General features: G+C 42.9%; 1 protein-coding gene across 3 annotated transcripts in view; it reads left to right on the forward strand.

Annotated features, from left to right (window-relative positions):
- The window catches only part of MVB12B (multivesicular body subunit 12B), a 116,603-nt gene that overhangs the window by 14,465 nt on the left and 77,417 nt on the right, over positions 1-24,721 (forward strand). For all 3 annotated transcript variants that reach the window (XM_054997902.1, XM_054997901.1, XM_054997903.1), the window contains exons 2-6: positions 1,535-1,657; positions 12,431-12,538; positions 20,705-20,801; positions 21,546-21,675; positions 24,182-24,304. In XM_054997902.1, coding sequence (XP_054853877.1) covers positions 1,547-1,657; positions 12,431-12,538; positions 20,705-20,801; positions 21,546-21,675; positions 24,182-24,304 — 569 coding nt within the window. In that variant the 5' untranslated portion in view covers positions 1,535-1,546. The remainder of the gene's footprint in view (positions 1-1,534; positions 1,658-12,430; positions 12,539-20,704; positions 20,802-21,545; positions 21,676-24,181; positions 24,305-24,721) is intronic.

The following is a 24,721-nucleotide window of genomic DNA, read 5'->3' on the forward strand; positions in this document are numbered from 1 at the left end:
CAAAATAATAAACATTGCCTAATGTTTTTTACAGACACTAAAACTGCTTCCCTCTTTTTGCACAAGCTCAGCTTGTCTCTGAAGTTAGATGCGTGCTTTGCTCCTCCCTTCCAATAACTTGGACTATTCATGATTTACAAACATAGGCATGTGGGTTAAACTAGCCTTCCCTCTCAGGATTTTAATCCTGGATTAAACTATAGGGGCCAGTCATCATGAAACATGTAGACACGAGCCAGGTCAGCAGCTGCAGGGAACTTGCTTGCCTAAGTGCTGTACTGCCAGATTCAGTTTGGGACTGTGGCACTCAAGGCCTTTCCCCTGCACTATTTCCAGTGATACTGGTTTTCCAGGAAAACGTGAATTGATTCACATTTCTTTAAATAATGTAATATATTTAGATTTTTATAAAATTATATTATAAAATATAAAATATTTAAATGATAGAATTTAAATAATGTTAGCAAAATAAGGGAAATGCACCATGAACAGGCCTGTCTATTCTTCATATCCCACATTTAGCCCATCTAATGTGATTGAGTTGCAGCACAACAGCCCTGACACCTATCAGTAAACAGACCATATTTACATATGTGGGGTGGAAATGTTTCCACGGGAAAAATATAGCATTAGAAAATTTATCTCCGCATATCACTGAATCAGCTGTGTGTGTGTGGGGGGGGGGGGAGGGACTTTTTTGCATGCGGCATGTCATGAAGTTTACTAACTACAGTTAACCCGACATGCCTGTGACTGTAACGAGTATTTAAGTTATGTCTAACCAGAATGTGTGTGGAAAGGAAGGTGGGGTGGTGAGAGGGGAGTCATAGAGATGAGATTTGTGACGAGCTTAAGTTCCTGCACTTTCTGTAGCCTCATTGTCTAGATTACTTGTCTCCAGTCTGACAGTTGGGTCAAGGGACAGGCTGTAGCTCTCGGCCAGGCAAGTACAACACAGGAGGCTGTAGCTGCTGACTCAAACCTGCTGCTTGAAAAGCCCAAGTGCTGTGCTATATTTGGTTGCTGAGAGAAATTCTGTGAACTGGAATGTATTTTTCATACTTTTGCCCAACTGCTGTTCAGAGGGACAAAAGCAATGAAAGCTCCAGTTTTCTGCCCTTGTCTAGCTTTTGAGTGAAAGTACTGCTCGCATCTCCTTTGGCTACTTTGAGGGCTAGAAGTTTGTTATGATTTTCAAAAAGCTGACATTTCCAGAAAGTGAATATGAGTCTATGCGCAGGTCTGGTTTTCCATTTCCGTTCTACAGGCTAGTATCCTTTGGTGTATCTGCCATATTTGCGGGGAGATTTGTACCAATTAAATGTTCTGAGGAGGATAACCTTTATTCAGAGTGCCGGCCTATCAGAGAAAGGCGTCTGTGCTGTTTCTTGTCAGGAACAAGCGCTGCTTCGCTTAGGCATGCCGTGCCCAGTTGGAGTGTTTGTTCTGGCAGCATTTTGCTGCACGGTGGTATGTCTGCTGGCTTGTAGCCTGGTGACCTTGCCATTCCACTAAACCCTCTTTGCTGTTGCAGGATCAGTCCACGATGCCTGAGGTTAGAGATCTTGCTGATGCTTTGCCAGATGTGCCAATGGACCCAATCACTGGAGTCGGGGTTGTTGCCTCTCGGAACCGGGCTCCTACAGGTTATGATGTAGTAAGTATAAGGGAGTTAGGAGTTATCTCTTTATTTGTATTAATTTCTGTTAAATGTGTGTTTCTTAGGCTTATTAGAATCTAGCTTTCTTTGGCTCAGAGTGTGAACTCTGTTGGGGGCAGAATCTTCTATAAAAATATTATAAAGTACCCATAACTTAGCCTGCCTATTTCTCTCACCACACAGAAATGCATCCTTGTGATGAATGATCTCCCATTGCTGCTGTTCTCTCTAGCTCCTTGCAGACACTTTGTGCATACTTGTAATCAGCTGTGGTGGCTGACAAGCTCAGCTGATAATCTGGAACCCTCCAGTTCAAATTTTATCTTTGCCAAAAACTCAAGTTAACGATCTTAGGCAAGTCTCTCTCTCAGTCTCCCCCTCCCCTGCCCCCAGCTGCAATGCAGAGGTAGGTAAATATTATTAAATTGTATGTTGTAAGAATTGGAAATTGTGTGAAGTGCTTTAAGCCCTTGAAAGTGGTATGTAAAAAGCATACCCATGTCAATGCCAGCCCCTCCAGGGACATGAAAGACTGGTGTGGATCATTAACGATTGGCTTAATTGCAGATCAGGTTATGCATACAGTCCCTTTGGCATCCACAGATAATGTGCTTATAACCTGTTCGGGACACTTATCTGCAAGTGTGTGGTTTTTGCAGCGAAAGCAGAAAAATCTTTTTTCGTGGCTGCATGATGCACCTATTGCCCTAAACAAGTCTCTTCCTCTAAATGTGTATTATGTTGTCTGGTTTATTAAATTTATCTCCTGATAAATTTATCTCCTGCCTAAGGGCTCCAGGAGCCCTTAGGCAGCTTCCAAAGAAAATAAAATTAAAAATAAATATTACAGTAATGAATAATAACAAACTTGCAGATTGCAGTCAAAACCTGTCTATTAAGAGCACTTGAACGTTGGGCGACTAAAAATACGTTCACCTAATTTTACATTCAGATGTAAGCTCTCGTATCCACCAAATTTATGGCTTTGACCTAATTTATGGCTTTGAGCTTCTGGGGGTCGAATTTATTTAAGAAGTAGAGGAGAAGAAAATGTTTCAAGCCCTTATGGTGTACTGGGTGGGTGAGTGGGTTGTGAAGGCTTGAGGACCAAAGTGGCCCAGGCATCGTTTTTTGTAGGGGGTAGACATCTGTTTGTATTGCTCAGCCATCCTGCAGCCTTATAGACCCCTTAATCCCAGTCTTGAACATAAGAAACTGCCTTATATCAAAACCAAACATGGGGTGGAGTGTGGAGAGCTGCAAGCCTAAGGTCGTGATTTGATCTGTTTACATCATTTCAAAAATAAAATAGAAATTTTTCTTTCACAGTTCATGAGATTGTATGAATGAGGGATTCATGGCCATGTATGGGTGTTACAGGTTGCTCAGCAAGAATAAAGTTTGGGCCTGAGTTACTGATGTCACTGAGGGGTTAAGAATTTAGAGTAGGGCTGGGCAAAAAATGACTGAGCAAATCACCTGGTGGTGATATCTTGACATCAGAAGTGCCTTGTATGAGTCAACCTGAGCTTCCCTCTTTAGACCACTTAATTTGGTGTAGTGAATCTGATCCAGACGTTTTTGACAGGTTATTACCTAACCAGCTGTGACCACAAAATCAGGCTACTGGGTTGGGCCCCTATTCTATGCCTGGCATTATGGTTGGCATGGGCAGAGCCTGGCCATCTTATCTTGAGGTCTGATACAGATTTGTAACATAGGGTTCTGCCTCCGCTTTCAACACGTACCTAGTCCTCTCTTGAATCTCCTAAAGAAGAACTTGTGTGTATTTCTGAAATGTCAGAAGCCCGGTTCACAAGTTATAGTGAACCCACGTACAATCCATGTACCATGTACACTTGATTTTTCTTAATATGTGCATTGAGTAATGCACAGCTGAATGTGTAATTGAAACATCATAATGGCTAGGTACTAGTCCCTGGTTTATTTGTAAAGTGAATGTGCACTGGTTCTTTCTTACAAACAGGTGTTTGCACATAAATGCAGGTTGTATGCATGTTCACCGTAATTAACAGACCAATGGACTTCTGGGTCAGACGTCCCTTAAATAAACAGACCAATGGACTTTTGGGTCAGACCTCCCTTAAAGTGTACCTGTTTTGCCCCTCTCCACCCATGTTTGGGTCCTGGTTCTAGGCATAAGAGTTTGCTTTTGTGGCCAAAGAGTTCAGATTTGCTTTGTGTGCATCAGTGTAAAATGTAAAGCTGTCCGCCTACTGCCTAAGGAAAAGGGTTAGTTGAAATATCCTCCATCAGTCAATCAGTGGAACTTCGTGTGCGTCTCATTCTTTTCTCCACTGACTTGTCAGGCAAGTTATATGGCACACTGCTGTTCCTTGGATTTGCAAGGCAATTCTGGTCGAGCAATCTTGCTTTAATTACCTTGTTGGTGATAATATTGGAAGCTACAACGGTTTGCAAAGGAGATGGGGTGTTTCCTCCAGGCCTGAGGCCACTGCTTATTCCACCCACAATTCATGTCCCTGTTTGACTTCACCTGCTTTGCCTTGCCTTCTCGTAAGAACCACCTTGCTGGTTCAGGCTGAAGGTCCACTGCTTCCAGCATTCTGACCCCTGCAGTGCTCAAACCAGTTGCCTTTGCCAAAACGTAGCAGGTGCTGGAAACAAACGGGGACGAGGCTTGTGTTTTGCTTCAAATATGCAGTCACTTTATGCTCAAGTCAAGAAACAATATGGAAACTTTCCCTCTGGTGCTGGTCCCCTACCCACAAATTGCACATATATCCACACCTTTCCATAGGCTGATGAAACCCTCTCCAAACCAGTCCCAGTCCAAAATCAGCTCCATTTTTTCCAAGTATTTGACCCCTCATCGAAATCATGCATATGTGTGATTAGTGATTACTGATCTCGGTTTCTGATACTTGGGAAAATACTGCTTAGGAACATGGGGGCTTCATGCAGCTATCCTAGCTAATAGCTGCACTTTGATTCATTGAGAATATGTCTAATCCAGGCCACACTACTCTGTGACATGGTATCATGAATGTGATGTTGATGCTAAGTACCATCAAGTTGCAGCTGACTGATGACAACGAGCAGTTTGCCTTCCATCTAGAAGTTTGCCTGGCACCTACTACTTTATTTTCTTTTAGGTGCCAGGCCAAATAATTCCTGTTTATCTAGAGTTTTAACCGGGGGTCGTGGGAGGGTGTTCCATCTTTTACAGTTATTTTTAATGATCTGCTTCTGTTGTGAGGACTGTTTTATGAATATCATGCTCCTCTCTCTTTTTTTAATAAAGAAGAAAAAGATTTAATACAAGAAATGATAAAACCATAAAATACAAACAAGAAAGGGATTAAAATTAAACCGTAAAAGAAATGATCAAAACAACTCTTGGCAAATTGTTAAAACCCCAAGAATTACAATAAACAAGTGTTTAAACTTGGTTACATTGGGGGGATTACTTTTTTGGCATTCAAAATATCTAAAACTGGTTTCCATATTACATCATACTCGAATAAAGGGACTACCATATGCAAGTTCCCAAAAAACGGATTGTGCATAATCCTACCCGTCAAATATTGCTCCCAGATTTTCTGATACCATTTTTTAAACTATGGGCCTACGAGGGATTTTCGATTCTCAGCAATGACCAGACGAGCAGAGGCAACTAATGTTGAAATGAGATCTGGTATTCCTATCTAGCACAGATTCAGGCCAAAAATCCAATAGGAAAAATTCTGGGGAGTATGGCAACGAAAGACCCACCATGTTGGATATCTCTTTGTGAACCACTCTCCAAAATTCCTGAATGAGATGGCATTCCCACCACATATGTAGGGTCGTGCCTTCCTGCTTGCAAGATCTCCAGCATAGAGGGCTCAAAGACCTATTCATCTGATTCAGCAAATGTGGCGTTAAATACCAATTGGACAACAGCTTGTACAATTGTAGTTTAATATCCCAGCAACTAGATTTGTTGGAAGGGGGGTTCCATATATGTTTCCAATCAGCTTCCAAGAAAACCCATTTTAAAGAATCAGACCATTTGTTTTGGTATGGCAGAGGGTCTTTATGTGTCACCCTTAATAATAATTTATAAAGGGTTGAAATCCTACCCTGTTTACCATCTTTCTCACTCCAAATCATTTTCTCAAAAGGAGTTAGGGGCTGAAGCAAATCCTTGGACCTGATCAGCTTGGTGAACAGATGTTTCATCTGAAGATATCTAAACCAAGATATCCTAATTCCGAACCTTTCTTCCACTACAGATTTATCCAGAATTGTCCCATTTTTAATAATCAACAATATCCCAGAGTCTTTCCATTCCCTAAACTCACTTAAATCCTTTCCTGAGGGAAAGAAAGATGTTAGGGGAGAGGTACCTGGAGCTAAGATTTTCCTCTATTTATCCCAGGTTTTCATGCTCCTGTCTCTCTTTATTATTCACAGTTTCTTACATTTTTTTAGGATTTTATTGTAGCATTTTTACTTTGTGAGCCACTTCAAGTGGGTATCTGGAGAGGTGTTATATACATTTTCTAAAGAAACAAAAGCCCTTCTGTGCTTTTTGGTAACAAATCACATGTCAAATGTAAAGAAACTAAGCAAACCATAGTTCAAAAGTTGAGAGTGGCATTTTTTAAATAGGCATTTGTAATTATCAGTAGCAGCTTCAAAGTGTGGCAGTTTTCCAGGAAATTTCTTGGTTTTTCAAGTTGAGGCTTCACCACACCTAGACTTTTGTAAGAAGACCTAGACAGAGTTCTCTTTGGCAGACAATAAAGCCTTGTCTCTTTGATGCAATGTCCATTTGATGGAGGGAGGCCGATGCTCGAAGACAGAGCACGTGCTTTGCCCTCAGGTTCAGTTCCTAGCATTTCCAATTCAGAGGTCTCAGGTGGGAGGTATTGGGAAAGGCCCTTTTCCACCTGTGATGATGGAGAGGGTAGAGGCTAATGAGCTAGATGGACCAGTGGTCTGATTTGACATAACACAATAAAGCACAATAAGGCATACAGCAGTTTTGATTTTTTTTTAAAAAACTGGTTTTTCTTCTGTCCTTCCTTCCAAAAGCTTAGGGTAGCTTTCATTATCTTTTACTGCCCAGCTTTTTTCCTTACAACAACCTGGTGAGGTAGATTAGGGGAAGGGATAATGAGTGACCTAAGGTCACCTAGTGAGCATTAAGGCAAAGTGTGGATTTGAACACAGGTCCTCCAGGTCCTGGTCTGACATTGTAACCACTACATAGCACTGGCTGCAGTTCCCAGTATCTTTTCTGCACAGAAAATGAGAAACTTTCTTGCTTTAGGACAGTCAGCCCCAAAGAGTTCACTGAGGGCTTCAGTGTCAAATGTAGTACATCAGGCCTTCAGTATCAGATGTACTACAAATATTATAATACAAGGGGATATAAATGCAGAACTACTTTCCTATTCTGCTAGTGTGTGGAAGCACGTTGGGCTTTTCCCTGACTTTCTAGATTTCTATGTGCAGAGATTTTTGTTTTTATATGGCAGAGCATTCCATCATGTGGGTCTGAATGGCTCAAACAAGGGCTTAGTGCTTCCCTATAGTCCAAAATTAGGAGTTCCGTGTAACTTACCTTTTAAAAATTATTTTTATATAATGAAGGAATGACCAGTGGGGATGGGGTGCTTATCCCTTTTAGCAGGTTCTATTTCCCTCTGGTTGCCCCTGAGTGCTCCCCCCCCCCACACACACAGCTGGCACAAAGACAAGATTTTTTTTGCCTCATCGGGGAGAATAGCAGCTTAGAGGGGGCAGGGTAAGATAAAAAGGAAAACAGACTAGGAGGGAACATGCCCCCCACTTTCTGGGTTTTGCTAAAACGAAACGGAGGGTGGGGGAGTTGCACTGAAATATCTGTGCAATGCTTCTTTTGGCCCAGGGAATTTGGCTTTGATTTCGTATGTTAGAGCTACTTTTGAATAGGCCACAGATGAGATGCGCTTGAAGAGGCTAGCTCTTGCAGTAATAGCTCACTCACTCCCCACCATCTTTAGAGCTTTGTTTGCCTTTAAGTAGGACACATGAAGAGCTTATTTTCCCATATGAGTGAGGGCCAAGCTACACATGACGAATGACACTTGAATGGCAAGTGGATTTAGTGGAGGGCAAGTGAACAGGGAGAAATACACTTGCTGTTCAAGTGTCATTCGTCATGTGTAGCTTGGCCCAGAGATGGCAGGTGGTTCTGTGAGTTTCTTAAGCTCCTGTGTATAATCTCCTTTGAGTGGGGGAAAAGGTAGTCCCCTGTGCAAGCACCATGTCATGAACCCATGGGGAGACGTCTTTTTGGCAGACTTTTTGTTACAGGGTGGTTTGCCATTGCCTTCCCCAGTCGTCTACACTTTACCCCCAGGAAACTGGGTACTCATTTTACCAACCTCAAAAGGATGGAAGGCTGAGTCAACCTTGAGCCGGATACCTGAACCTGGCTCCTGCTAGGATCGAACTCAGGTCATGAGCAGAACTTGGGCTGCAGTACTACTTCTGTAACAAAAAGAAATTGAGAGGGAACCAGACGTTCAAGGACCTAACTTCTTTCTTAACTGCATTTTCTCGAAATTTTATTTCTCAGGCCTTTCAGAAAGCCTTCCCCCTGCCTCAGATCAGGGGTGCCTTTTGCTTTGGATACCCTTGGATTAGTATTATGAATGTTTGATCGGTGGTAAGGGCGGCACATATGTGTGTTAGGCTGTGTGTGTGTGGGGGGGGTGTCATTTGTTTTGAGTGTTCTGTCCATTAAAACAGGAAACCTTTTTTTATTATGAGGGGCATATTTACATAGTCATCCTGAAGTGGTACAGTCCCGAAAAACTCTACTACCTCCGTTCTGCCCAGTAGACTTGTATATTCTGCTTTTCCCCTGTTAGAATTCCTCTGGTGCACTAATGTATTTTTAAATTTACAAAGAATATCAACTTGAGATTTCTTTCTTTGTGGGGGTGATTTCTTTATATTTTATTGAGAATATTTAAGAAAAAGACACAGTCAGAAAAACTAAAGTAGCAAGACGTAGAATCCCTGGTATAGCTTTGTTGACAACATTATCTGTTAAAATTCCAGTGGACTCCCCCCAAAATTATCAATAACTACTTCTAAGTGATTTTAAAGTTTAATTTTTATTCCCGTTTTGTCTGTGTTTTAGATTTCTGCAGGCAGTCGTTTTTATTGTACTTCTTTTCCTGTTTTTTTCCCCTAATACATTCTAATCTGTTGTAAGCAGCATTAGGTGTTATTTATAATAGAATGGCAAGTCTCTGAATTAGAGGGTGAAATAGCTAATTACTTCAGTGGAACCAGAAATAACAAAACAAGATTATTGACTCTGATTCTACAAATGTTGCAAAGTACAGCCAGGATACTTTCTGACTTCTAGTTTAAGTCACTCTTAACTAATCTGTCTCACCTGATCTTGACTCTCGCTTCAGAATGTAGGAAGCCTCTTTCAGGATTGGACTGTGATCGTTTGGAATTACCAGCAGCCAGTAGACATTGTATGGTCTGCCATAAATTGGTCAGTAATGCACACGTTATCTTCCATCACTATAAAGTGACTTGCAAGTGAGACACATTGCATCCATTAACCACCGGGATTATTTGTTTTCTCTTTTTGTAACTTTAAAGTGTTGGCACACCCAAGCAGCTTCCATTAAACATTGAAATAAGTATCCGCAAGTGAAATTCTTCAGATTTGTTTGTTATCTCCTATGTAACTCTTGTTGGAACATTCCTAGGCTTACAAAAGTTTGTTATCACCTATGTAACTCTTGTTGGAACATTCCTAGGCTTGCAAGAGCCAAAGATTCTTTCACACTGGGTTTTTTTTGGTCTGACTTCGTATGACTCTACTAGACACACAAACAAAAAATGAGCACACATACCTTTTACTAGTTTGATTTTGCAGCAATATTTTACCTTCACAACAGAATTAGGGGGGGGGGAATGAGGCACTTGAAGGTTTTCTGCTTCTGCTATTGGAATGCAAGTCTTAACTGGAACTTTACCTATGGCCCCCTTTCCCTCCATTTCTATAGTGCAACAATGACCACAGGTATTTACCTTACATTAACGTCTTTACAGTTAACTTGGCTTTCACAGTGATTATAGTATAGCATAACTTTTGCAAAACGTTGCTAGAACAAAAAGCAGAAATGATAGCCATCTCTCCCACTCCCCAGTATCTGCATAGGAAGGGTTAATAATTTCCTGAAGCTGGAAGGAGATCTTATCCATTGTTTTAGGAATGTGGCATCCTGAAAAACATATTGGAAAATAAAAAACACAACTGGGAGCCAATTTTGCTTTTTATTACTTTAATAAGGAATAATATAAGCCTACCTTACAGGGCTGTAGTGAAGATTACAGCATGAAAATGTATATGAAGTGCTTTGAAAACTGAAAGTGTAGTGTAAGTGCTGAGTAGTGTTGTAATCCCTTAGGAACCCTAGTGCCAGTTGTACACTCTGCTCCTGTGTCCCTCTTTGCTATTCCCATTCTTTGTGTGGTGTGGTCTCTGTCTCTACATGTTCCCAAGTTGCCTTTGTGGTAGCACCAAATTTATGGAATGGATTTTAGAAGCAGTCTAGAAGACACCATCTCGGCAGCAGCACTAATAATATTACTTACATTTTTATCCCACCTTCCTTCTAAGAGTACATACAATGATCTCTCTTCTATTTTAGCTTCCCATCTACCCTATAGGGTTAGTTTAGGCTGAAAGAGAATGAATGAGTGGGAATCTGAAATCTAGCTTTTCAGCACTTTAACTGCACTTCCACAAGTATTCTAGCAAGCTCATGTTTTCAAATTGAGCTGGGTTATTTGTACTAAAGAAAATTTAATTGTGTTGGATGTTTTTGTGGAGGTTTTTTTTCTGCCATTTCATTTGAAGCTGCTGGTGATTGTATGTTTTGAACTGAGTTTTGGTCTTGTGTGTGATCTTGCTTGTAAGCTGCCTTGCACTAACTAGGAAAGACAGAATAAAATATTTTAATCAAATATACCACCTTATGCACTGCTCTTGAGTTTCCTCAGGTAAGAGAAGCGCAATCTGAAAAGAGAAGTTTCATCTGTCATTAAAGAATCTAGTTGCATAAAATTGGTTTTTGTTGTGCGTTTTTTATTCTCAATGCTCCTCTCTGAAGGTGGTGCCTGTAACATCTTGAGAACATATGGTAGAGATTCTGGTTCAGTCCCAGACTCTCACATTTATCGTTCTTTTGTTACTTTCCTAACAGTTTTATTTTTTAAAAATGCAAATTGAGAAAAGCTAAAAATAGCTGAATTGTCTAGACATAGACTTGGTTCTAGAAGTGGTATAGCTCATACAGCTTTGAGATGGCTCCCTTGAATCTTCGTATTTTTGAAGTGTCTGGCCAATGGATTATTTTGTCTGTTCTCCATGGCTATTGTGCTTTCCTGCTTCCCAAGGACACCTTTGACTGATAAAACTTTTCTCTTAAAGAACTATACCAATTTTAAAAGCATTTTCCACACATCCTGGAGTAATCCTCACAGTAAGTAGCCCTGTAAGTTAGGTCAGAATTACTTTCATGTATTGGAGAACGGTCTAAGACTAAAAATACCGTTCATTGCAGAGTTACACCATTCTAAAAGAATGAAACTCCTCTTAGGATGGCACTGTAAGAAAGGGGGACTTGCTGCCTATTTTATGTATATTTTAATAATCTGCTTTTCTTACTGAGACTCAAGGCAGATTACACACTGTAAGTCAATGCAGTCAGCAGTATGGGACATCCCTTAAGCAGTGCAATAGGACTGGGATTGCAGAAAGCTGAAACAAAGCATAAATGTTAATGTGGCATGTTAAATAGTACAAAAATTACAGAGTAGGGTAATATGTACAGCAACAGATAGTAGGTACTATCGGGGCTTTTTTTCAGCTGGAATGCGGTGGAACGGAGTTTCGGAACCTCTTGAAAATGGTCACATGGCTGGTGGCCCCGCCCCCTGATCTCCAGACAGAGGGGAGTTTAGATTGTCCCCTGGAGATCAGGGGGCGGAACTATCAGCCATGTGACCATTTTCTCTGAGGGCAACCCACTGAGTTCCACCACCTCTTTCCCAGAAAAAAAGCCCTGGGTACTATACACAGTAGTACAATCCCTTTCCTTTATTAAACCAGCTTCCTGAATTGTCCCCTCACTGCTAACTCAGGCCAACAGGTCTGACCTGGAAGCTTTCAGTAGGGGTCAGGCAATACCACATGACCTGCTTCGACCTATTTCCAATCAGAGAGCTTCACATCACTCTGTACAATTCCTATTGATTCACCATATTTCTTACTTTTATGTCCTCAAATTTATGAAGGGCATTTTGTGCTAGAGAGCATGGGGGCAGTATTTCTGTTTCTTCCTAGTGAGCCCTGGTTTCTCAAATGAGGGTCTGCAGAGGAGGACAAGGGTTTTGTTCCTCTCCCTCCCTCCCCCAAAACAAAATACCTAGCTAAAAAGCAGTGACCCACGTTATGGTTTACTGTGTACAGTGCTGAACACTAGGGTCTCTTTAATCAATTGGTTCTCTGGTGACAGTATTTTTAGAATCGACCCTCTTGTATTTGAACTCCCTCCCTTTCCCATAGGCTCTCTACCGTGGAAGAGAGACTTAATGAGGTGTCAAGAGAGCCTCAGGCCAACATTAATTAGGGGATGCAGTGCCTATCTATTTGCTTCAATGTGGCTCACCTCTCCTCCCCCCCCCCCCCCCGCTTTTGCCTTTCCCCCCCTCCAGGTTGCACAAACAGCTGATGGGTTGGATGCTGACCTCTGGAAAGATGGCCTCTTTAAATCCAAGGTCACCCGATATTTGTGCTTTACACGGACGTTTTCTAAAGAGAATGTAAGTGACTTATATTTTTGCCCTGAATACTCCTGTTTGTAAGATCAGCACCTGTTGCATTGTGGGTAGAGCAGACAGTCCGAAATCTGTCGGGAAGATCCAGGGCATGACTGAACACTGGTGCAATCAAATGACAAGGTGCTTATCTTGAGACATATTCCAGTGGAATAAGTGTCTGAAGTCTGTTACAGCCAAAACATTGTTGCACCTGAATGACAAATAGATTTGTTGTGGCAAAAGTTTTTTGGGGGGGCCTTAAGGGTCCTGTTTATCAGATTTTTTTAAAAAAATTGCTTATTTAAAATGACATCTCTGCAGTGCACATTTACTGTTTACCTTGCCTTTTCTCTAAGACAGTGTATGTCTTTGTATGTATCTATGTCTGCCAGTTGAGGACACACTTCATGCATTTGATGAAGTGGGTTCTACTGCATGAAAACAAGTCTGTTTATAAGGTACCACAAGACTTTGCTTAATTTTACTCCAGCTTTGCTTAGGGGACCTGGTTCCTCTAGTGTCTTTAAATGAAAAGCAGCTACTCTCTGATAGCAGTGTGCCTCTTGCTGACTTGCATCACTGCAAAGCTGTAGCAATTCAAGAATGCTACCATGAAGCCTTCTGCGATGAAGCACTTCCATTGGTAAAAAATGCAATAAATGCACCAGTTAGGGAGGCTTGTTTTCAGAGCTGATCTCTCCAGCCTGGTCCTTGCAGAACTTACATGTGGGCTGTGTTGTTTCAGGTAGAAGAGGGGAATTGGCATGGTTGAATACTCATTTCCAGATGCCCCCCCCCACAACACTGCACATGGAGAATTCCCTGTATGCTATATGTACAGTGGGCTTGCTAGATGTTCAGGGGTGTGTGGGTACTTCTGTTGCTTCATCGCTAAGAGCTTGCAGTATCAGTAAGTACCCAGAGCAGAGCTCTTTTGGTGGTGGCCCCTAGACTGTGGAAGTGACCCAGGAAGCTTCCATAACATCCTTTCTTTTAGCCTTCTGGAAGCCAGTTAAGACTTTGTTTGTTTGTTTGTTTGTTTGTCTCAAAGATCATTTAAATGACTTTGGTCTCCCATCCTGTTTATCCTTGTTTTTTAAAAAAATTCTTGCTAATAAACTGTTGGTCTTAAGATTTTATTGACAACTCTTTTAGTTTTGTATTGCCTGCTGTTTTTTATAGCTGTTTTATGATTATTGCTTGCAGTTTATTAATTAGTTTTAGTGTCGTACATTCTTCATCTGTGCTTATCTTGTGCCGCTTTGCACGTTGCTGTGTTTTCTTAAACAGAAAAATGGATAGGAATTCTCTAAAATAAGTAATACATATGCAAACATACCAGCCGATTTAAGGTGCATGTGTAGGAAGGTAACATACACTAACATCTGAGGCTGGCCTTGCCATTGGGGAGAAGAGTCCCTGCAAGCAGCACAGCATGCTCCAGGGGGAATCTCTGCCTCTCTCTGTTTTTGTATTTCATCCTTTCTCTAGGGAGCTCGGGCCAGCTTATGGAGCTTCCCCCATTTTATTTCCACAACAGCCTTGTGTCAGGCTGAGAGAGCCTGACAGGTCCAGGGTCACTCAGTAAGCTTCATGGCCGAATGGAGGCTTGAACCTGGGACTCCTGGGCCCAGGTCAAGCCCTCTAGCCATTGCCTCACACTGGCTGTCATTGCAGGGAGGCAGACTTAGGGCTAATGGGTTAAGTGCACCCTCTAAAAGCCCTCAGAATGCCTTTCAAGTACATTTGGGTTCCAAGGAGAGCAGATATGATGGCTAGGGAAGAGTTGGACATTTAACCTCAGGAGGGGATGTAGCTCAGTGGCAGAGGTGTTTTGCATGTATAAGGGGTTCAGGTAGCAGGCGCTAGGGAAGATCCTTGGTCCTGGGAGATCTGCTTCAAGTCAACAGATAGATCTGGAGGTTGTCTGACTAGAGATTTGAAGGCTTGGAAAAATAGGGGGGCTTTTCCCCAATGTTTTTTCAATGTAAAAATTGGAAACTTTGGAGAAAGACTGGGGGAAGAGCTATTTCTTTTGAATGAGTGAAATTTAAGGTGTTTTATTTATTTATTTATTTTAGGCCATTTTAGTCTGCCTTTCTCACTGAGTCTCAAGGCGGATTACACAGCGTGAGATTAATACAGTCAGTTTCAAGGACATTTCCATAAACAATGCCATAGGGTAAATAAACACACTGTTACAGACATAGCATTAGTAAGAATCCAATACAGAGTTGAAGAAATGCTGAAACGGAACATAAGCAATTCTAGGGCTGACATTAGAGCACATGAAGCACAAGTAGCTCATAGGAGCACATATTTAAGACAACAGGTAGTACATAAGGCAACATAGTGGTGAAGTCTATGGTCCTCCTTAACTCATTAGCGAAGCATCTGAGAGCCCCTCCCTACAATACAAAAGCCTTTTACGCACTCAAAATATATAGCATGAAAATCTGAGGACTCTTTCTGTTTTTTATGATGGAAGTGATGAAAAAATTGTATTGCCGTTCTTTTTTTTCTCTTTTTGAATGAGTTAAATGATTTTTAACACAAGGTTAAGAGATTACATAGCTTAAAGCATTTTATGTAAGCAGTCTGCAGTATTTTGGGTACCCACAAGGGTGATCGGAGCAGAATTTCATGTCCCTACTTCCTCTCTGCCTCACCCTGACACTGCTTGCAGCCTCTCCCCTTTCCTACTCTCTCTCCACTTACTAGCTACCTTTGTCTGTGTCTTCCCCTTACAGCCTCTGCCCCCTCCCTCCTTCACCTGTTCCCGTTCCCATTTTCATCTTTCCTTTTTTACCTTTTCTGGTCCTCCACTATCCAGCTTTATCTTCCCTCCCTGTCTTTTATGTTTATTAGTCCTGCCCCCTCCAGTGCTAATACAACCTAATGCTTAGAATCTGCAGCAATGTTGGCTGTAGTTTGCCTAATAACCCCTCAAATGACTGCCAACATTATAGTATAGTCTCATGAGATCTCAGTGGCATAAAAGAAGCAGACATTACTTCTGTAACTCTCTCTCTCTCTCTCTCTCTCTCTCTCTCTCTCTCTCTCTCTCTCTCTCTCTCTCTCTCTCTCTCTCTCTCTCTCTCTCTCTCTCTCTCTCTCTCTCTCTCTCTCGGTGTACTTTTTCGGTTAACATTTCATATTATTCTGCAAACCTAGGGCTTCCACCGGGCCTGTTGAACAGTGCTTGGCCTCATTGTGCAGATTTTTTGATCTATGCTGAATGGCCCAGTTCAGAATTAGATGTAATCAGGGCTTTTTTTCTGGGAAAAGAGGTGGTGGAACTCAGTGGGTTGCCCTCAGAGAAAATGGTCACATGGCTGGTGGCCCTGCCCCCTGATCTCCAGACAGAGGGGAGTTTAGATTTCCCTCTGTGCCGCGCCGCGGCTCCCCTCTGTCTGGAGATCAGGGGGCGGGGCCACCAGCCATGTGACCATTTTCAAAAGGTTCCGGAACACCATTCCACCACGTTCCTGCTGAAAAAAAGCCCTGGATATAATGATAATTCTGATCTATACTGCAAGATTTGAATCCAGTGGCATTTTAGAGACCAACAAGATTTTCGGAGTGTAAGCTTTTGAGAATCAGAACTTCCTTCTTCAGACACGTGTAAGCTTTTGGGAGTCAGAGCTCTCTTCTTTAGACTACTCGTATCTGAAGAAGGGAGTTCTGACTCTCAAAAGCTTATACTCTGAAAAACTTGTTGGTCTCTAAGGTACCACCGGACTCAAAAGCTGTTCTCTTGCAGAACAACGTTACCCACCTAAACTATCCGGATGTATACTGTAGACCCAAAAGATATTTTCAAGAATATTGTTTAAATGTGAATAATTTTGTGCTTCATGATGATAAATTTGTGAACAGCTCATTGTTTTAACGTTACAAAGTTTAATTGATAGCCAAATATCTTAGTACCCTTCTATTGTGACGGTATGAAACTGTCCAAATAATATTTTATTTTCTTTATTACAAAATTTGTTTTCCAATTTCACTTTCTATTTTTCCTACCTCTCATATGGCAAAAATTAAAGAACGTGCTAAAGTGGCATGGGTTGCAGAAGTTTGCTGCTATCTTTCAAGTATTGGGTATATATGCAGTTATGCTTGCCTATGTGGTGTAATGCGTAGAGCAGTGATACTTGGTAGCATGGAAGCCATACCTGGCTCTTTTGACATGCCACGTGTGGCTCTTCTGATCATTGTTCCCCAATGTGGCTCCTCCTCCATGTACCAGGAAAGTGGGCAAGGCCATTACATGGTGGGGTTTATAGTTAATTGATGACTTCCACCTTAAAACAGCTGCCACTGGAGGACGAGTAAGCTGTGAGTCTCCCAAAAGTGCATGCCTTATGCCTAGGGTGGAAGTAACCACCCTCAACCTTCTCTGCAGCCTCTGTGTATGCTGATGCCGGCACCCAGGTGGCTGTCAGGAGGACAGCAAGCTGTCGCCAAAGAGGAGAGGGTAAAAGCATCATCACAGAAGCCACCCAGAAAAAGAGCTGGCTGCAGTGGGGCGGTGGAGGTTTTATTCCCCTTTCTCTACAGCCAGCTTATTCTGCTCTGGGCACCTCAGCTGCCTCGCTCTCTAGCACAACCCTTCCTCTCCCTCCAGATACACAAAGGCTGGCTAAGGTTCAGCAGCAGTGGGAGATATGACCCTGCATGCTCAGAAGTAATCTGAATCTGGTACTTTAAAAAGGTTAACATTATATAAATATAATTTTTATATATTTTATATCATCAAAGTAATAATTATATAAATAGTTACGTCTTCTATTATTATGAGTTTGTTCGGTGGAGAGGCGTACAGTGGTTATGTGGCTCTTAGCATTGATGGTGATTTGCGAATGTGGCTCTCCATGAGCTGTGAGGTGAGTTACCACTGCATTCAAGTGTCGAACTAAAATCTGGGAGACCCAGGTTCGAATCCCTACTCTGTCAGCCTGACCTACCTCACAGGATTGCTGTGAGGGTAAAATGGAGGAAGGGAAAATGCTGTATGCTACTTTGGATCTGCATTGGGGAGAACAATGGGATATAAATATCTAAATAAATAAAACCAAGGCTTTTATATTATTAAATGGCATTAGTACAGTTTCATATGCTAACTAAGTTATAAATGAGCCATTTTATGTTGTTAAAACAGTGAATAACAACAACAGCAGCAACATTTGATTTATATACCGCCCTTCAGGATGACTTAACACCCACTCAGAGCGGTTTTCAAAGTATGTCATTATTATCCCCACAAGAAACCACCCTGTGAGGTGGAGGGGGCTGAGAGAGCTAGAAGCTGTGACTGACCCAAGGTCCCATAGCTGGCTTCAAGTGGAAGAGTGGGGAATCAAACCCGGTTCTCCAGATTAGAGTCCTGCACTCTTAACCACTACACCAAACTGGAAGTAAATTTAGGTTTGATAGGAAGGTAAGTACTGTATGCATTTTTATTTTCTCCCAAATTTCTGTTTTTCCCAGGGAAAAAGAGGGATTTCTCCATGGCTTCAAAATTTCTAGAAATGTTGTGTCTCTAAGTTCTGACTACATAGGAGGGTGGCTACAACACTGGGTGCTTCTATGTGGACATGTTGCAAGACTGGGGTTGAGTTGGGGCAGCTGACTTTCTGCTCCCTTCCCCTCCATTGCATACCTTCCTAAGTGCTAATCTCTCCTAATCATGGAATATGTGTGCATTTTCATATCACTGCTTGGGAGGTATGCATAATTTAACTGCTGGAGTCTTCAGCTGAAAGATCTTGGATGTTAGGAAGAACCTTTCTCTGCCAGGGAATGTGGAGACCTGCTGCCTGTCAAAGGACATGATGCTGAACTAGATGGACCACTGGGATGACTTGGAAAATGAATGGCTTATCTTTAAAATTGATAGCATGCAAAAAGCCCCTATTTTCTAAGCTAGCAATGGTGTCCAGTGCTTTACGCAAACAAAACAAAGCGCAGAAGAGCTTTATCTGGACAGAAGAGACACATGTAATAAATTTGGCTAATTAGCTCTAAATATGTTAGCTGCTAGATCCAAAATCAAGAAAAGTTCCAAAAAAGAAAAAAAGTAACGCCTGCATGCCAGTTGGATCAGGAAACTGTATTTGGAATCCAAACTAACGTCTTCCCTTATTAATCAAGGGGCTGGAGAGAGAAAATCACACAGATGTAGCAGACAGTGGATTGCAACTAGCATTTTTTGAAGTTTTCAAATGGGACAGTTTTTCAAATCTACCCATTTGGGAAGCAGCACATGCAAAAAAAAAAAAGTCCCTTGACAATGGCCACCTATCTTGTAACAGTTTTGGAGATAATTTTGCAGATCAGCCAAAACCACCAACTTTTGAACTGGATGTGGTTTTTCGTTTCTGCAGTCAGGCTGCAGGTTGCAAGAACGTTCCCCTTTTGGCTAGAAAAAAAGCTTGCGGTTGATCTGATTAAATAAGGGTGTGTGTCCTTTAAAAAATTCAAATGTTGATTTTTTTTCTCTTGGTTCTTAAAAACCAACAGTGCCTAGGAACAGTGGCAGTGGGAAATGTAGAGATTTTTTTCTCTTAGAGGAATCAAGAGGGTAATGTGGACTTATAAATATTCATTCGATCCATTGCATACCACAGGATGGAAGATAATCAAAAACTTTCACTTGCCTGTCCAATTTTCTGTGTACTGACTTTAGGTGTGGAAGAGCATTCTCAGTCATGAGAGGCTGCAGTCTGCACATGCACAGGAGACTCTTATTCAGCAGTTTTATGGAAGAGATCTATAGCACAAGAATCCTCTCCACAGAAAGATCCTCACAGGCATTCTGCTAAGGGCCAAATCAGAGAAGATATTGGAAACCTGTAATTGGTTCTCCTGACACTCTAAATTTTTCCAAAGCAAGGTATTTGTGAGTTGCAGTGGATCAGAATTGTGGTGCTGCTGAAGGTGGTTTAACTTCTACTGGACTGCTGTTTTTAATTTTTTCTTTTGTGCAGCGTCCTGAATATTTATTTTAAATAGAAAGGTAGGATGTAAATATTCTAAAATGAACACACTTCCTTTGTCTGCTTTTCCAAACGTAGCTTGGCTGTTGAGTGGTGATGTTTGTCCTAGTACACAGAACGTACAAGCTGTCTGAACTGGGGCAAGTGGTGCACCCCCAGGGGCCAATTTGTATTGGGAAAAGGGACAGAGGGAGGGTTTATACTGGCAGTGTTAAGAATTTTCTTTGAAATAAAGAAATGCACTGGAGTTGTTTTGCAGTTAAAGAGAACGTGTGCGCGTGTGTATTGGTGTGTTCCATCAAGTTGCAACTGAACTTATGGTGACCCCAGCAAGGTGCTTTCAGGGCAAGAGTAGACAGAGGTGGTTCACCAGTGCCCTCCTCTGCAGAGCAATCCCAGTCTTCCTTGGTTGTCTTCGATTCACGTATCAACCCTGTTTCACTTCTGAGATCTGATGAGATTGGATTACACAACCCAAAGAGAACATAGGAATCTTTTATTTATTCTTAGGGAGCTGCACTCCTAGATAGAGAGAAGGTGAAGCATTATAGCTTCCTAGGATTGCCAATCTCAAAGCAGGGCCTGGGCTTTTCTCACAATTACAACTGAACTCCAGGCGAGGGAGAGCAGTTCCTCTGGGGGAAATGGCAGCTTCAAAGGATGCGCTCTGTGGCATCACATCCCTGCAGAGCTTCCTCCCCTCCCTAAACCCCACCATCCCCACGCATTGCCCCCCAGATCTCCAGGAGTTTCCCAAGCCAGAGCTGGCAACCTTACAGCTGTGCAGCTGGCAGGAAGTGTGAGAGAGAAGAAGGAAAGAAGCTGGAGATCTGTACTCTGGGACAATTGAGGAAGCAGCTTAGCAAGCAGGAAGAGAGAACTACAAGCATCCCTAACTTCTCTTGAGGAGCTAAGTATCTGCACCTTTGCCATTGCACAATTCCAATTGTTAACTCTCTCCCTCCGCTTGAAACTGGGGAGGGGAGTTGATGGAGCTCATCCAGATTGGCCCTAAGACCACCCTTCTTCTCCATGTGCCTTCAGCTTTGTGCATTGATAAGTACTCAGCCTTTGTGCTGGCCATCTCACATTTCTTTGGTGCCTGGAGTTGTCGCTCTGAGTCTGCTGCTGCTTTTGAGGGTGACTTGGCTCTTCTTTTCTCTCTCTAAAGAGCCACCTGGGCAACGTCCTGGTTGACATGAAGCTCATTGACATCAAGGACACGCTGCCGGTGGGCTTCATCCCCATCCAAGAGACCATGGACACGCGTGAGTTGCACTTTCAGGCTTTGGCTACAGCCACATTTTTAACATTTGATCAGGGGAAGTTAGTGCTGCCTCTGCTACTGATTATCAGTACTAATAATTTCTCTAGTACTGCCAGTACATATGGTAATTTACAGAAGCAGAACATAACATATAACTCACATGAAAAGCTACAATCCTCCTAAGTGTTGAAATAAAAAATTCTGGTGCTTGAGCTGGGCCTAGGAGAGAATCTGCAGAGTAGATTGAGGGGAGCGAAGCCAAGAGGGGGGTCATGGATACCTCTGGGCAGCACAAGCAAGATTGAGACAGGTTGGAGCCCATAGTGGGTTGGGGTGGACTTGTTGGAGGGGAAGCAGCGTTTTCCCCTTTCTTCTAAGGGTTGGAATCCAGCATAAAGTTGCCTCTTCACCTACAATGTACAACTCCCAGAAAAGCTGAGATGGGAGAAATGGCTGTAACCCTTGCTTTACTGGTAACAGGTCCCAAAATCTCTGCTAAGGTGGAAGTTTTGTGCGTGGGGAAGATGTTTGGCAACCATTGGTCCTGTCTCAAGGAGCTCGCAATTTAAGCAAGTTCATCAGAGGAGAGGGAGACTCGAGGCATAACGGGGGATTGATGTACATAAAGTATAAATTAGGTTTGGTTCTAGTTGTGGGAGGTGGGCAAAGGGTTAAGCTAGAAGGTGATTTTTTTTAAGTTGGGAAGAATATGTGGTCCTTAACTCTTTCGCTGTGTCTCCTGCAGAAGAAACAGCGTTCCGAAAGAAGAGGCTTTGCATTAAGTTCATTCCTAGGGATTCCACCGAGGCTGCCATTTGTGATATCCGAATCCTGGGCCGGGGCAAGCAAGCTCCTCCACAGTATACTTTCATAGGGTAAGAGTCTGTCTCTTCTTTCCCCTAAACCAAGGCTTTTGATGCTGGTCTCTCAGATCAGAGCTTTCGCAGTTAAATGGCACAGCTCTAGAAAAAGGAATCTCAGCTAGGGGTGTTGTGGGAGGGGAAGATGTGGAAAAGAGAAGGGTTAAGAACCTGCCTTCTTGCTTTTCTGCTCTGGCCCACTTTCGCTCCTGGCTCCACTCTGCCAAGGAGAAGCAGTCATCAAGCCTTAGAGAAAGTCTCAGTAGTGGGGTTCACTGGATGTTCTTTGTTTATTGTGTTTCTTCCTGAAGACTGTTGATGTTGCAAGATGACATGGCTTTCTTGAGTTAGTTGCTATGCGGTGAAAAGTTCATGAAGTTGGGTATCATGTGTTAAGCAACAAGCCTGCACCCAGTTACTGTTTACAAACTAGGACCGAGTTCAAATTTCTCATCATAGTCGATTTGACCAGAAGTTCCCCATTTCAGTTTTGCTGTCTCCTTTATGTAAATTGAAACAGCAATTCTTTTATTTTGGTGCCAGCTTCTCTCTCATTGCATGTTGCAGTGCAGTTTGTGCACATTAGCATTGTGCATTATACATATAGATAAATTACAGTGTACATATAAATACTGTATAAATTGTGTAAAACCCATACAACATGTATGATGTAAATTAATTGCAAACTCAATGGCAAAAAGTAGACAACTGAAACTAGGGGTGTGCACCCCTAAATTAGAGGTGTAGCCCTAAATTTTTGTTAGTGTGATTCTCTGGTGTGAAGGTTGGTCCTCATAGGAAACGGTGGAGATTGGCAGTGGATAGGAGCATCTTCTTGGGGGGGGGGAATGGCCCTCCGAAGTCCAAACTTTCTGAAACTTGGTTGGCCATGAGAGGAGGGTTAGGAGAGGATCTCCTAGAGGTTTGGTGAATTTTGCTTGCAAAATACCACCTTCAACCACCTAGGAACCCTACCCCCAATTTTCCCCATAGGGAATAATGGAGATCTGCAGTGGATAGGGGCACCTTCTTTGGGGGGCATAACGTGGCCTCCCCAGAGTTCAATCTACCTGAAACTTGGGGGGTCTTGAGAAGGCAGTTAGGAGTAGGTCCCCTTCAAATGCTTGCAAAATGCCACCCCTAGCCTCCTAGAAAGCCCCACTAGCAGCGGAAGCACTGTTTCCTCTTGGTGTTCCTTAGGAACGGCAAGGGAAAAACTGCTTCCGCACTACCTGAAGCTTAACGAAGCATTCCGAAGTGCTTCGGTAAGCTTTGCTTCAGCATTCCTAAATCATTTCAACAATACTGAGGCTGATTGGGGAATACCAAAACATCCCGAATTGGGCCCAATCTGGGTTAAGAACTCGGATCTGGAACCTGAACCGCACATTCCTAGGCGAAACTGTTGGCAAAAATATAAACCAAAGGTAAAAAAAAAATCATGTGTGAGACAGGATGCTGGACTAGATGGACCACAGGTCTGATCCCGCAGTGCTTTTATTGTGTTCTTATGTTCTTATGGCCACTGATGAAACTTCCTTTCCAGCAATGTATGTAATCTTTTTTTTTAAAAAAAATAAATCACCCCCTAGCTGTAATATCTTGTGGCTATGAGTTCCATACAGGGCTGGTGCCAGAGTTTCTGGTGCCTGAGGCCGGGGGCAGCGTCATGGTTGTTGCCACCCCTGTGCACATGCGCATGCGCGCACACGCACACCCAGACTGCTCAGTTGCCCCGCACTGCCCTGGCCGCTTGCCGTGCCTGCCCCGCCGCTGTGTGCTAGCGGCGGCAGCAGCACAGGGCAACTTAGAACCGGCCCAAATGAGACGAGGGTCGCGCAAGTTTTCTTGGAGGGATGGGACAGAATAATGACAGAAGAAAGCAAAGGGGAAGGGAAAAGAGAAAGCGGAAAGGACCTAGAGAAACAGCTGCACCTGAGAGTGTGCGCTTTGAATGAGCTGTTGAAGACAGAAATCCTTCTTCCAAGCACAAGCCCCCCTCCCCACCCCCGATGCGAGGGAATCCTGGAAGAAAGCACCAGCAGCCCACCCCGGAATGGTCTTTGGGTGCCCTCGTGTCCAGCAGGCTTGTGCCTGGAAGAAGGATTTGAGTCTTCAGCAGCTCATTCAAAGCGCACACCCTGAGGCGCAGCTGTTTCTCTAGGCCCTTCCCGCTTTCTCCTTTCCCTTCCTCTTTGCTTTCTTCTGTCATTATTCCATCCCATCCCCACCCCCAGTCCCCCAAAACAAACGTATCACTTTTCTTCCACTCCTTTCCAGTTTGTGAGGTGACAGGCAGGAGATAAGTGGGAATGCTTGGCGTGCGTGCGTCCTCCTAGCCCTCCTGCTCAGTTGCTCCGTGGCGCGTGCCCCCTCTGGCGCCTCTGTGCTGGAGGCGATTGCCGGACCTGCCTCCATTGACGCACCAGCCCTGGTTCCATAGCAAAACCACAAGTGAGATGTTGATTCTGAACACTGTACCTGAACTACAAAGCTAATGATTTCTTTGTGTCTTGTGAAGGGAACTAAACAGCATGATCATCTGGTATAGAATGGGCAAGGTTCCACGAAATCATGAATCATCTCAGCCCACAACGCCTTCTCCACAAGCTCCAGCTACGACGCCAGTTGCTAACCTTCCTAGGTAAGGCTTTCCGCTCCAATTCTCCCTTGCTCATTATGGCTTCGGTCTCTTGAGGTGTCTCTGTTTGGCTTATCTATATTCACTAGGGAGATGATTTCTATATATATTCAGTGCCAAGTGATAAAAGTGTGTGAAATCTGTATCTTGCTGTTTTGTCCTCATAATTCTTGAGCATGCACATCACAGGGGAGTGCAAAAGGAAAAGGCTGGTCATTTGGCAGCTGATGTCATAATGACCAGTATCTTTGTATTAAGAGAGCCTTTTATTCTTTCGTGCTCTTCTTAAAGGTAGGTGATATGGGGAGGCAAGGTGTCCCCAAACAAGCAATTTCTTTTCCACCACTGCCTCTCAGCTTTTCTGTGGGTCTCTCTCTTTCTGTGCGTGCTGTGAAGTGATGTATGAGCAGACAGAGTTGC

Source organism: Eublepharis macularius, chromosome 14, assembly GCF_028583425.1.
Source record: "Eublepharis macularius isolate TG4126 chromosome 14, MPM_Emac_v1.0, whole genome shotgun sequence".
Taxonomy (NCBI): Eukaryota; Metazoa; Chordata; class Lepidosauria; order Squamata; family Eublepharidae; genus Eublepharis; species Eublepharis macularius.